The sequence below is a fragment of the Psittacula echo genome (assembly GCF_963264785.1).
Source record: "Psittacula echo genome assembly, chromosome: 12".
NCBI classification, from domain to species: domain Eukaryota; kingdom Metazoa; phylum Chordata; class Aves; order Psittaciformes; family Psittacidae; genus Psittacula; species Psittacula echo.
This window is the reverse complement of record NC_137747.1, coordinates 4,870,995-4,885,702: the sequence shown is the minus strand read 5'-3', so window position 1 is coordinate 4,885,702 and position 14,708 is coordinate 4,870,995. Positions and strand designations below refer to the sequence as shown.

Below are 14,708 nucleotides of genomic sequence, written 5' to 3'. Positions count from 1 at the left end.
CAGATGTTCTTTGTTTTTTTCCTTTGGGCTTTTTAGAAGTCTGCTGGTTTGTTCCCCTGACTTGATATGCAACAGGGGATTTCAATAGTTGTTAGGAGAGCAGACGCTCAGGATGACCAGCACACACAGAGTTCCAAAATTCCCCATGTTTCATTTTGCCTGTTTTCACAAAGCATCTACAGTCAGTGCTCCAAATAAGTTTGTGATCTTAAAAAGCTCTAGTCCAACAGGACATATTTCCTGACTGAACGAATTCTTGCAGTTGCTTAATATGTAACTATATTTCTTTTTTCCACCCCATCTGTCATCACAGCGTGTGTTTGTGTGGGATTTGGATGAGACGATAATTATTTTTCACTCCTTACTCACGGGAACCTTTGCATCCAGATATGGGAAGGTAAAATTTAATTCTTTTAGCATTACTGCTTGTCCAGCCAGATTGTGTCGGGAACTGTGGGGGCAGCTAATGAGACAGCTTTGCAAGCAGATGCTGCTGATTTTATTCAGACATATTTGTATAAATATGTCCTGTGGTATTTCCTTCTAACATGTGAAAATTTAATTTACCTCCCTTTCATGTTGCAAGTAGCCCCTTGTTTTCAAAGGCTTGTATTGTTCAGCTGCTGCTAGGTGGGACATCAAGATGGTCTTTCAATGTCTGTCTTCTGCAAGAAAGAGCCTATCTAGCAGCCAGACAGCATTAGCTCTCATCTGAATAAGGTAGCACATTTTTTGTTAGACCGGTGTTTTTGTATGAATTTCAGACAACTTTGTAAAAGAGATTTTGTGTTTGTCAGTCTAGTCTGCCATGAAGAATACTGGCTCAGCTTCCTTACTGAAGCTCACAATTTTAAGGGGATTTAGGAACCCTGTCTTTAGCTATCCATACTTTAGATACCCCCTTTGAAATACAGGCAATTCCTTTTTTTTTTTTTTTTTGAGGTAACTGTGGCTGAACAGACTGACCCTGGCCGTTAAGGAGAAAATGCTGCCTCTTGGCTTTAGTACCAGGTGCTTCAATTTCTTCTTAAGGCAGCTTTTTATGATAAACACTTAAGTCACTTTGAATTACAGAATGTCAAACACTTTTAAATGGGTAGAAAAAAAGACAATATCATTACCTAATTAAAGGTAGATGACCTAGTTGGCAGCTGTTTCCACACATGGCTTTGAACAGTCAGCTTCATTGGGAGACTGGAAAATAACCCAGCATCTCTCTAGAAAGCAGAAATATGATTTGACATCATTTCATGGCTTTACCAGCTGTACTTGTTTTACGATTGTTATAACAAGCTGAATGTGTAATTAGTAAGATAGATTTATTGTTCGCTGTTAGATGTGCACAGTTGTAAAGGATATAAAATGGTGTTTGTGGTGTGGAAGTCTACTGCAGCACTTGGAATGCTGCTAACACTTCTAACAGCACCCTCTGAAAACCGAGCACATGTTTCCAAGCAGGGATTTATTCAGACCCATGTTGTACAAGGTAATTGAAGCAGTTACTTTTCCCAGGACATAATGAAGGAGGTATACATGTGTAAGCTCAAACCTTCTGCTGCAAAAAACAGAAAGAATTAGGCAGGATCAGGAAACATAAACTTATGCTGTGTAGATCTGCTATGTGATCATGCTTTGGATTGGGTAGGGGCTGCAGTATGCATATGGAGAATTCTCTTAATGGGCTGACTTTGTCCTAGCATAAAACCTCTGAAGCAGATGCCTTCATCTGCTGCTTCCTGCACAAGTTTAGAGGGTACACAGTTGGGATCTGCTGCATGGGGACAGGAGATGGTGGACCAAGGGTCTGATGGACCCATGGAAGTGTACTTGCCACTGCAGTACCTGTGAGCTCACTGATGTGCTGCCACAAAGGCAGAAGCTGCCATCCCTAGAGGAGCTGGCGTGGGGAAGAAGTGGGGTCAGGCAGTGGAGCCAGAAAGGATTTATCAAAAGCAGTCTCCACAAGCTGTTTCTGTCAGCCATGAGAACCGTTTCCTTTATACAAATGTAAAGAATGATACAAACAGGATTTTTTTTTAAGTAATTAATCACCTTTTCTATGAAGTTACAAGAGGCTCTTTGAGAAACTTCCCTAGAAGGATTTTTTTTTTTTTTTTTAATACTTCTTCATTTGTTTCATCAGCATTAAATTCCTCAGGGCTTTCCTATAAGGGAAATGGTTGTGTTATAAAAGTATTATAGGCTAACAGCTTGATCCAAAGACAACCAGAGGCTTTGGTGGGCTTTGGAACAGACCTTAAACCAAGAGGGAAATATAGCACACTCAGACAGGCTGTCCTGGGAACCATTAAATAGTAACACAATTCAAAAATGTTTAATTGAGCTAACTATCGAGTACAAGTGAAGCAGTGAGCAAGAGGTTGATAGAGTTTCAGAATCTCTTACTCGAAAAATGTAGGAAGTGTTAATTTCAAATTAAGTATCAAGGACTAAAAATCTTAGGTTTTGTCCATAATTCATTATAAAACGTTCATATGCCTGTAACTGGACAGGCACATGCTTTGAATTAAATCTCACACATGGAGGTCTTGGTTCCATATGTCTTCCTCTAGAAGTGTCAGTTTATATGATCTTCACCATTCCCCTGACCAACATTAATGTCACAGTATCATCCTGTCTTTTGCATTGGTAGAGCTGCTGTGCAGGCACTCAAAGAATTAGTCTATAAAGTCAATAAAGTTGAAGAATAGCACCTCTTTCTGAGGAGATTTGTCTGGGAATAAGGGAGGAGGAACATCAACCATAGCTTCAGAGATTTGGATCTAAACTCCTGTGTTCTTTAGCTACAAAATCTCAAATGGTTCTGTTTGATGCCCCTTGGTGATGGCAGCAATAGGGAGCTGTCCAGAAACCTTTTGATTTTGGGAAAAGAGTGAGGAAATCACAAAAAGGGTTATCAGTTGTAGTCATATTATTAATCATTAATGCCTCAATGTATGTTTTCTGACATGATTTAATGTGAAAATTCTTTGTTTGGTTTCTGAGAGAAACCTCTATTGTCCTTGCCATAGGTATGGGCTCCTCAGAGCATGGACAGTTCATCTCAGGTATTTAGAAAATAATTTGCTTACAGCAGTGATAGAAGTTAAACCACCAAATTGAAGCATGAATGAATAGGCCAGCCTAGGTTACTCCTTTTTTGTCTTCTCTGCCCAAACTCTTTACTCTATCCCATGGATTACACAGTCATCAGACATTTGGTCTTAATGTCTTCCCCAGATGGTCACTTCAGTATAACCTTTATAGTGGCAGTCAGAGTGGCCTGCAACTTCACATCTCCCTCTGCTTTCTGCCAATGGTTGAATGGATGCATACCTGCACAAACAGACGGAGTCATGGTCTAAGTGATTGGGGCAGCAAAGCTGTCAAGCCCAAGGAAATCTCTCCACCCTTTGATTTCTCAGCAGGAGGCCCTCTGACAAGAAAACATGAAACAAAAAAGTTCCATAGGCAGTTAACCATGGGTATTATGTTCAGGAGACTTTAGAAACCTGTTTTGCAGGCTTGTGATCACTGTATGGGTGTAGAATATTTACCGTGTGCCTAGAGACCATAACAGATGTAGACCATCATTATAGCTTAATGTACTGTCCACTCAGTTCTTTTAATCCCTTCAGGCATTTATAATAGAGCTTCCAGTCAGCAGGAGGTAGGCTGTAGCCTTTACTGTGTCTGCAAGGATCTGCCCACCAAATCGCTGACAAAACATAATGGGAAAAACGAGTCAAAATCCATAACAGTGCTGCTGGGATTTCACATGAGTTCGGTAAAAGTCAAGGGGCTTTGGTCATTTGTTTGAAGCAGCTAAGCAAAGAACAGACAGACTCTTTTGGTGGTATTAATTCAGACACAATAAAAAGAGATTGCATGTACTCCCTTGCCAAAAAGAGAATCATGAGTCTATTCCCCTTGCCCTGACAGAGATTTGCTTGTTCCGTAATCTTTGCTGTCAGAGCATTAAAGAAAACAAATCTACATCTCTTTCAGCCTGAGAAATGTTAAGTATTATATTGCAGATTCATTCGTATGCTTTTCAGAGGACTAGTATCATAGAAAAAGGAGGCCCTGGGTGTGTTGTTTTCCCTAGCTGAGGGGTAGTTGTGAAGCTAATACCTTTTCTTAGTATTTTGTATTGTTCCTAGAGTGTGAATTCTTGGTCTGTGTCGGTACACTCCTTGGGATTTTAGTGTCAAAATGAATTGTGAGTAAAGTAAAATCTGGAGTTAAAATTGATCTTTATGTGCAAGTTACTCTGAAATCCTGGAACCAAATGGAAAGGATTTATTTTAGCACTGACTTAAAGAGTTGAATACATAGAACAGTCTAAATTCTTGAGTTGTGTTGAACCTTTATCAGTACTCTGACCATGTCTGCTGATACTTGGGACTTACAATCTATAAAATTCCCTGTAAGATGCATAGCAATTTCTGAGATTGTTCAGCATCTTCAGTTGTCTTGAATTGAGAAAAACATACTGCAAAAAATAACAAAGCACATTATGTCACAGATTTTAGTTCACCTTTGCTGAAAGGTGTCTAGATTGCCTGTATTACACCATGTCCCAGAGCCTGTACTGTGTGGTTGCTTTGCCTGGAGTGGCCACTGCGGCTGCTTTCATTGGGTGCTTGCAGTTTGCCTCGTAGTCACTTCATTGGTACAGAGGTTTGGTTGACGTAGATATGATAGCCATATTTTTTTACTGCTTTTGCATTTCAGCAGTGGCAACATAAGATGAGTTGTGAGCAGACAGGTATCAGTGAGATAGAGATAGGACATGCACTGAGTTCCCAGCCTGTGGGAACATGAGCTCTGCCTCTCTGCTGAGGAACTTGCAGCAGCACAGGTATGTGAAGGACTAGGAGAGGGTCCTCCAACAACAGCCAGGCCTCGAGACCTTTTAGACAGAGCAGCTAAAGTTGCTGCTTGGTCAGTTGAGGTAAAGATGATTTTCTAGCATTTCAAGCTGCTGTATGTTGGCTGTCTGTGAACTGGACTATGTTGTTCTCACCAGAAATGATGTTTTGAGTCTAAGAAACTTCATTGCTCAAAATTTCACCAGCAGTTACATATTCCTACAAAAAGTTTTCCTTAAAGTGAATTAGGATTTCCAATTAAAAAAAAAAAAAGTCATTGAAAAGTTCCTGCTTGGATCTACTCGAGATCCCCGTAAAACCCTAGGGTTGATATTTTTTTCTTCTTTTATTCCTGTTCTCATTGAATGCTTCAAGTAGTTTGTGCTTTTTCCCGCTTTGTTCTCTCACAGGACCCTAAAGCCAGGACCTGATTGAAACACCATAGGGATTTAATCAAATCTGATGGTGATTCATGCTTCTAATGGCTGAATCTGTCCTTTACTACTTTACAAACTGAGAAGGAATAAAACCCCATTTTATTGCTCGGCTGTTAAAAACTATTTGTAGAAGTTGCTAAGGTTCAAATCAAAAGCGCTCTCCCTTGAGAACTATTAGTTAATTCTAAGTGCCATGGCATCGCTTTTTTCCTTTTTCTCTCGCTTGAGATGTGGCCTTATATCACGACTGCTGTTCAGACATCTGAGAGTTTTCCATTCCTTTGACAAACATGAGCCAAAGTGCTTAAGGACATCTGTTTATTTTATTTCTTTAATGAGAAAACCTTCCAATTTCTTACTGGCTCAGCTGTGTTTATTTACATTTTGTTAGTCATATGTGTGGGGCACCTTGGGACATTAAAAACCTGCAGAGGCCTATGCTGAGGGCTGCTAGCAGGCATCCTGGTCAGAAAGGCAGAATAAGCCCTTCCTAAGGAAAACAGAGTCTTTGGAACTCCATAAAATAGATTTTCAAAACAAATAGTGCCTAATTCACTCAGTAGATCATGGATTAAGTCAAGATGAATACAATTTGGAAAGGATTTTCTGAGGAAGTCGGAGATTTTTTTACCCACTGGAGGCTAAACCTTGTGTTTAATGCCTTTTTAAGTTAAATTAAAAAAGCATTCAGTCACTGCAGGTAATAAAGAAGTCTGTTACTTTAGACATGCTGCTATATCAATTATTAGTTCATTATTGGAGAGAAGGGAGTAAATAATTCCAGCCATTTGATTATTTCAAATGTGTATTTCAGGAGCAAACATCTGTGTTTATCATCTGTACTCTTGATGAGAAGCAGCAGGAGAAACAGCAAAACCAGATCCACAACAGCTTAGATGGTGGGCACGGGAGATGCTCTGAGCTCGTGTAGATGTAACCTCTTGTACTAGAGGTTAGGAGAGCAGGGGGTTTTCTAAGCAAAGTGCACATGTGGTATTTGGAAGTATTAAAGGATTAATTTTGACATAAAATATGTATCAGAAGCAATGCTGGATTGTCAAACAGGCGTGAGCAAAGGGACCCTACTTTCCATATCACTGAATCGTGACTTGATTTTAAGGGAAGAATAGTTTGAAAAACAGAACGATGTAACTTGTGTTAGGAAGTTGCATGTGCAAAATACATAGTTGTGCAGAGGATTGCGCACAGTGATGTGTTTCCACCAAGCTTTCCAGGAGTCCTGTATTTTTCAGTTATCAAAGGCTTGCATAGAGAAATAGAGTGATTTTGCAGTGTTGAGGAGAAGGGAATGAAGACACCTTTGGTTTTAATTTCACTCCCTTTTATGCCCTGTATAGTAAAAAAAAAAAAAAAAAAATTGTAGATTTTTGAACATTTTGCATTACTAAATCAAAGTAATTCCCATTTGTTCTGTAGCATCATGGCCAGGCTTTTCACTTGTATTTAAGTACAGTATTCCCGCAGGACCAGAATCCATTTAAGAACTCATGGGTTCAGACACTGGGTAAATTAGTGTAGTCATTACTGCTTGCTCCTGAGCATAGTTCATTTAAAGTGGCATGAGAACCTTTTCAACCTTCATGTGCTCTTGAATGTGAGGATTTAATGACTGACATGCCCATTTGCTTATTTCCAAGGTGTAGTCCCCAACCATTGCTGAACAGATACATGCCAGTAAAAAACTAGTCCTTCAGTAAATAATAAGCAATAATTTGGAAGTATCTGTCAAGTCACAGTAAGGGTGACTGTGAAAAGCTGTCTGAAGAAAAGGGATTAAATGGTATTTGCTGTCCATCTAGCATGCACTGTGCTGACTGTAGATGCTATTCATTTAAATCTGGGAGATTATCTAATAAACCTGCATATATCAATGTTCAGGTAAAACAATATGTCTTCGTTTTGGGGGAAAAAAGGTTTAGAGCCTGAAAAGCTGAGTGATTCTATTTGAATCACTTATTTAAGAAGTCTGAAGTGCAGTTACTTCAGTCACTTCTGAAAATGGGTTTTAATTCTGAGCTACTTTGGTTATTTAAAGCAACATTTCTCACAAATACCTGCTCTCTCAATTGGAAACTCTGAGAGCCTAGGTCTGGCTGTAGCCTGCATCTATTAAAAAGATAAAATCTCAATCCAAGCTACTGGAGTGTAGTAAAAGAGATAAATGTGTTCTCTTCCTCAAGAAGACGTGGACTTACTTGAACTAGAACTGATGCACGTCTTATAATGGGAAACCCTTGTTCATGTCTCATTCTGATCGAGGTATAAAATGTTACAGTACAAGAATTATTATTCTCAGAGACTCTTTCTGTTCAAACATGTAGCCCAGGCATTTGGATCTTTGCTTTTTTTATTATTATTATTACTTTTATATAACAACCAAGCTGGTCCATTTTTCAGGAGTTTCCAAGTAATTAAACCCAATTAAAACTATTAAATTCTTTCTTTTGGTGACAACTTCATTATTAAGAGCTAACCACAAGGAGGAGATTTAACTTGGAAAGACCTTGATTGTATACTAATCCGTCTCTCACCTCTGGCTGACACCTGTGGCAGATAAACCCTAGAGAATAGGAGTCTGATGAATACTCTTAATTAATACTTTCTTCCTTGTAGAAAAGTAATTATTTGCTCATGGCATAAACAGGTATTTGGCAGGGATTTAAAGAGACTGATTAGTTTTAAATACTAGGGCTTTATTTTGTTGGGTATTTTTTAAATGGGGGGGAGGTCTGAATCCAAGATCCATGCTCAGAATGACTTTGTCCTAACATTCTGAATGTCGGGTTAATTGGCACATTTCTAAATAGAAGCAGAGTCAGACAAGAAGCTGATTTGTTATCCATCTCAAAGGAGCCAGCTTTGCCCCTTTGCTAATGGCCTGCAAGTCTGAACAAGGTACCTGTAAGGCAAAGGCTTGGAATGGGCTTTGGAGCCAGGATTGGAGGCGAGAGTGACTTGCACTTGAGAGATTGCCAGAGATAAGTCTTTTTCTCTCTTTCTTTCAAAATTACAGTGTACAAGAGGGGAGAGTTGGCTATGGACATCCAGCCTACTGGATTAGCAGTAGCTGCAGGTGTTAACTAATACATGTCTCTAATGCATACTGTAGGACAAATATAAGCAGTTTATGAAAAATCAATCTCAGTGATTTGGGAAAGCAGTGATAAGGTTTTAATACAGACCCATTTGGGAGGATCCTGACAGTGCAATGTGAAGTGTGACTGCAATGCACATGGGCTTTTGTGTTGGTAATTCCAGTACCTTTAGTAGTAGTTCATTCTGGAAAAGAGAAGGCTCAAGGGGGACCTTATCAATCTCTACAGTTACCTGAAAGGAGGTTGTAGTGAGGTGGGTGTTGCTCTCTTCTCCCAAGTGACAAGCAATAGGACAAGAGATAATGGTCTCAAGCTGCACCAGGGGAGGTTTAGACTGGAGGTTAGGAACAATTTCTCCACCAAGAGGGTGCTCAGGCATTGGAACAGGCTGCCCAGGGCAGTGGTGCAGTTGCCGTCCCTGGAAGTGTTCAAAAACCATGTAGACAATGCTCTCAGTGACATGGTTTAGTGGTGGCCTTGGCAGTGCTGGGGAACGGTTGGACTGGATCTTTAAGGTCTTTTCCAACCTGACTGATTCTATGATTCTATGAAACTACTACTTCTCTTTGTTAAAAGTGGGAGTGAAGGGTGCATTGATGAGGAGGAATATCAGTCTCTTTGAGAATGAGTACTTCACAATGACCACTGCTCCACTGGTGCCTATTTCCCCCAGCCGATGAGAAGAAGCCTGTTAAAGCTGTGCGTTGGAGGGTCAGGAGTGCCTGGACTGTCATGTGTGAGCACCAGAGGTTAGCACTAAAGTAATTTGTGGAGCTGTTTAATTGCGACCCTAAGGGAAGCTCAAACAGTGGTACGTGGCAGAGGTGAGGCACATAGGGATATGCTGTGGTGCTGGAGGTTTTGTTTACAAAAAGAGTTCATTGCCTGTTTTCTATCCCTGCCTCTCATTGTCCTTGTTTGTAAAAGCATGACTCCTAGATTAGCAGAGGGGTAGGACCTTGCTTTTCTAAAGTTACTAAACAAGCACCATGGGTTCAGTTTTTAGATTAATCTGTTTTCTCTGTAAAAAGTGATTCCTGGAGGAGATTTGATTTCAAGCTGTCTGTGATCCATTCTTCCTTGGGCTCATATGGATCAGAAAACTAGATCTGCTACCTAGGAAGCTTGTTTGCAGGGCTGCAGGGTAGTTTTCTCATGGAAGGACATGTTAGCAGGAATTGTTGGTATGGATGCAGTAACTTTGTGTTGCTCTGTCAAACTTACACTGCTCTAACATAAGCATTAGCAGCCCACAGGGCATCTCCTGCAGCACAGATACCATTTAGTGGTACAGGATTTTCCTGCCTCAGAAAATCTCTTCATTATCATCTTCAGGTAAATTTCATAGTTCTTGTTCAATTTACACATGAATTTGGACAACGTGATCGATGCACCTAATCTCATTTTGGTGCTTTCTCATCAGTCGGATTTTTCTGTTTATTCATACTTGAATTGAAAGCTTCATTGACTGTGTCTTCTGTATGGGTACAACCTCTAGCGCAGCAGGGTTCAAGTCTGGGTCTAGTGCTTCTAGATGCTACAGTAATGCAAATAAATTAACTGCCAGTGGAACCCTGGCCTAGTGCCTCTAGACACCTATACCATAGTGGGAGTGCTGATTTGCCTTTTAACTTTATCAGCCTCTTTAAGACTTGGAAGCATGCCTTGCTGTAGAGGAAATGTCCATACTGTGAAGGCAGTGATGCCAAATCATTTCCCCAAACGACTTCCCCTCTGGGTGGTAAAGTGCATTTTTCTGCTTTATTTTCATTCCATCATATTCTCTATCTCAAGAGAAAGATTTTACTTTTTTTCCCTCTCTCATCTACATTTCTGTATAGTTTAGTTTAAGAGAAGGTAACTTCATGCAGTGTGGAAATGTTTCCTTCTGCCCATTAGTGATTAATACCAATGAAGTTGAAGACAAAACTCAGAGGATAAATGACAGATACCAACCAGTGAGCTTTCCTAATGATCCTTGAAATGTATAAAAATAAATTGCTTCATTAAAAACTATTTTACAAAATAATTTCTTCCTAGCAGCATATTTTCTGCAAAACAGTTCCCCTGTGTAACTACACCTGGGTAGTAAAATTTGATTCACTGCTGTTCACATGGGGCCGCAGACAAATGTCCTGATCATGCCTGTGTCCCTGTGCCTCATCAGGAGAGGAGGTTTGGGGCTTAAAATTAGAGACATGTTCAAGGCAAGTCTATTGAAGTTTACTTTTTGCCCAGAGGAGAAAGTGCCCTTCTTTCTGGGACAGCAACAAGCATGTTTAAACATGAGTGACAGAGCTTTTCTTTAGATGGGCACAATGCTTGTGAGTCACACACATGGCTGAAACCACAGCCATTCTGCTCTAATTAAAGAGAACTACACCAAGAATGCGTAATAATTAGGTTAGTGTGTAATACACCATCCATGTCAACAGCATCTGCCACAAAGGTTGATTGAAATGTACTCATCCTCCAAAATTGTGCTCCCTGTTACAGCTCCTCAACTAATTCGTTACCATCCTGTCATACAATAACATGACTCCACAGAAATCTGCAGAAAATTAGAGCAAAGACTTACATATAAATCTGCCCTGGTTTAGCATGTAACTTCAGTGAAGGAAAACCACCCACATAAACATAAAGATGAGAGATCTCTGTCCTAATGAAGATGAATTATAAAAAAAAAGGCTGTGTGGGAATGCTCTATTTTTTTCCAAGTTGTCTGTTGTTGTTTAGTTTGAACAGACAGAATGCTTTTGAGCTGTGAGTGTTTATCAGATTAACCACAGATTAGTTTTTGCTTGTGTTTTTGAAGTATTTAATGAATAAGGAAACGTTCTGCTGGCGACCTTGTTAGCATCAGTATGTTTCTGTGCTTTTGCTGTGGGTTTAGGAACAAAGTTGGTTGTTCGGGGCCAGGAGGGATGGTTGACTTTATGCTCAAGACACATGGAACAGTTACTGAGATTCATTTAATACTGCAGTGCATGAGGCTGGGTACAGCAGGTCACTTGCTGGTGTTTCAGAGTAACAGATCTGTGGAGGCTGTATCCAGTGCCCAGTGGGCAGCTTTGAAGCAGTGAGCCAAGAGCTGTAGGAGCCCTGCAGCCATCATCCCCATCCAAGTGGCAGCTTGGAGGACCGAGTAGATCTGCTATGCACATGTAGTCAGCTGTTAAAGTAGCCTTCCAAGGCAAAGGATGGGAAAATAGCCCATTTTTGCCATTCAGGATTGTCTGTGGGTGGCTTCTTTGGCCAAGCAGAGTCAGCCCTGTCAGCCTGACACAATTTAAGTTTGCACTTGCTGAGTTGGTGGGGAAATGAAGTGGCAGCCATCTCACAGGCTTTTCTCTCAGATGGGTAACAACAGGCAGGAAAAACATTAATTTTCTAAACCAAATCAACTAAACACACTAAAGTAGAGCTGCAGGTAGTGTAGTCCTTCTCCAGAGGAATTTAATTAGGGTTTTGCCACTGATGTTGGTAGGAGCAGGATCTGGATGTGAAAAAGTTCACACGTGTAGAAGCCATTTTAGAGCTGCTGGCATGTGTGTTTTCACATTCTCTTAATCATTAAAAAAATGTTTTAAAAGTGTTGCAGGCAGCCAGAGGTTCTGCATCATGTCCCTCCGTTTTAGGAAGCAGTTTGAGACCCTCTCAGAGAAGGGCCAAGTGAGACCCACACTTGGGTAGGCGAGGGGCTGCTGGCACAAGGAAATGGCAGAATGAGCAAACCACAGTCAGCCAGCCCATGCAGACCAGAGTAGCGCATGCAGCAGTGTGGCTGCTCTTGTATCTCCTGTCTGGGGGCATGTCTGCTGCTGAAGACAGTAGATGCTGTTATCGTGCTGGGCTCTGATGTGGGAACAACACATCTGCCTTTCTGTCTGGTTCTGTGCGGATCACCTAAGTTATGGCAGTAAAGACCTAAGCCAGATGTGCTGAGACACATGGATTGCACCCTCTAGAGAAAGAGACTGCATTTATAGATTCTGTTCTCAGATTTTGCTCACCAAGTTGCTGTTTGACAGTAAAAGAAGATAATGCTGACCTTCTAGGGCTGGTTTGAAGGACAAAGTCAAGAAAGGATCACCCTCTGTGTACTCTGTTGCTTGTAACTCTCTCCTAACCATTCACTAGTGACACTATTGGAAGTCAATTCTTGGTCTAAACTACTGAAGCAATTCTCATATAGTCTCAGGTAGTCTCAGGTGTTCAAAGGTTCTTGTTATATCATCTGAAGTGTGTATTACTGATCAAGGCAAGCCATAGACATCTTTCAAAGAACAGAATTTAATTATCTATGAAAGCAGAAAAAAGGATAGGAAAACTATTTTTAAGACACTTGGAAAATAAAATTACTTTAATGAACCTATCTTTGGAAACAAGACTGTGTAGATCCTATGTTTGCTCTAAGATCTCCTACCTCTCCCTCCCAGAAAAAAGATCAAAGTGAATGGATAAAAACCTGGTTATATTTTCCCCTCACAGGACACTACAACGTCTGTGCGGATAGGTCTTATGATGGAAGAAATGATCTTCAACCTTGCAGATACACATCTGTTCTTTAATGACCTGGAGGTATGTAGCTGCTTATTTTATTTAACATCTCTCTCTCTAATCGTTTGCATCTGGTCTACAAACTTGTTTTTCTGGCCAAGAAACTTTCATTTTTGACCCCAAAGAAATGGGCCTTAGATGCCTTATTGGAAGCATACTTCACTGTGTCCCTTTGACATCTTCATTCTGTTAAGGAATTTTTTTTCTAAATACACAGTAACAATGATGGCTTTTGGCAGTTTTACTAAATCTAATAATGAGGACATTGCTGCTGCTTCTCCTGAAATTTGCTATTTAATAATTTTATTAAGCTAAATTAGCAAAGATCCTATGGGGCAGGTAGCAATTAGTTGAAAGCCACTGCAGAGGGTTTAAAAATGGTTTCTGTTCTTGAGGATATTCTGTTTGCACACACAGAGCAGGAGGTCTGCTCAAGCTGAGGCATACTGCAGGATGGAAACTATGGAAGTTTCAAACATAAAAGACCAAGAGGAAGAATCCTTCCCGTTTGTGGCTTGGTTAGATCTGACTATGTCTTATACAAAGCAGAAATCCTTCTGAATACAGTAAAATTCAAGCAAAGCGATGCTAGCAGATGATGATAAAAAAAATCTAACATCCCTGGGTAGACTTTTATGGTCTTTTTCTTCACTTGAAAAAGGAAGAATTTGCTTCTGTGCCAGATGAAATGAGATAACTTTTTGTGTGCCTGATGAGTTCAGTGTGAACTTCTGATTCCTTCACTGCTTAATTGCACTGTGGTCCTTCACATTACAGGAGGTACAACCTTTCCTGCCACCTGTCTCCTTACAATCTGAGGTTTCACTTGCTGAGAATTTTCATTTCCTTTTGAAGACAAGCGGTGGCCGACACCTGAACTGACAGATACTTCCTCTTTCAGCTCTTTTCAAAGAGGGAGTTGGTGATGAGGTTATGGGAAGTACAAACTGAAAAAGTCCTCTTTGGGGAGGGGGAAGGGGAAGCTGCTGTTCAGAAGTCCAGGGTACTGTATAAGGAGTGATAATATTTAATGTGCAACCAGCACTTTCCACCCATCAGATCTTACCATCTAATGCAACAAAGCTCCATGTCCTGCAGAAAGTCACCCTCTGGAGAACCCCTGCCTATCTAGACTTTTGCAGAAATACAAGTTGGCAAATCATTTTAAAACAAGTTTTTTCCTTGCTTCACTTACTGCTCTAAAACATGAAATGAAGTACCATTAGGAGGGACAACCCAGGAGGGCATGCAGAGATGATAACTAAAACCATTTGTGTAACTAGTGCTATTCTGTTGCTGCTTGAAAAAAGAAGCAAATTTCAGTTTGGAAGAAATTGCAGCAATAGTCATCCGTCTCTGCTCATTAATCACCCTGCTCCTTCATTTAAGATGATAAATAAAAGTCAGGTTTGAGTATTCAGAAAGTCATACTTAAGGATCATACATCACCAAGCGCAAGGCTTGGACCAAAAAAAAAGGGTGGTGAATTATGTTCTTAGAACAGAAAGAAGAAATTGGTAAAAAACAAGCACAGAAGCTGATTCAGTTCTAGACCCACAAACATTACGATATACATTAGCACCATCATGTGGTATAACACTGGCGTGTACAGGACAAAATAAGCTAAAAACACTCAAACCCTTTTCTGAGCGTCTTCTATGTTGGGGCAGCGTGAAAGAAGCTGTAACTGAGCAAGCAGCAGGATAGCTTCTCAGCTGTCT

The 14,708-nt window shown here is 40.4% G+C and overlaps 1 protein-coding gene across 2 annotated transcripts in view; it reads left to right on the top strand.

The window, feature by feature from the left end:
• The window catches only part of EYA2 (EYA transcriptional coactivator and phosphatase 2), a gene marked incomplete at both ends in the record, with an annotated part of 87,736 nt that overhangs the window by 61,524 nt on the left and 11,504 nt on the right, over positions 1 to 14,708 (top strand). For both annotated transcript variants that reach the window (XM_080627737.1, XM_080627736.1), the window contains 2 exons: positions 314 to 397; positions 12,919 to 13,008. In XM_080627737.1, coding sequence (XP_080483863.1) covers positions 314 to 397; positions 12,919 to 13,008 — 174 coding nt within the window. The remainder of the gene's footprint in view (positions 1 to 313; positions 398 to 12,918; positions 13,009 to 14,708) is intronic.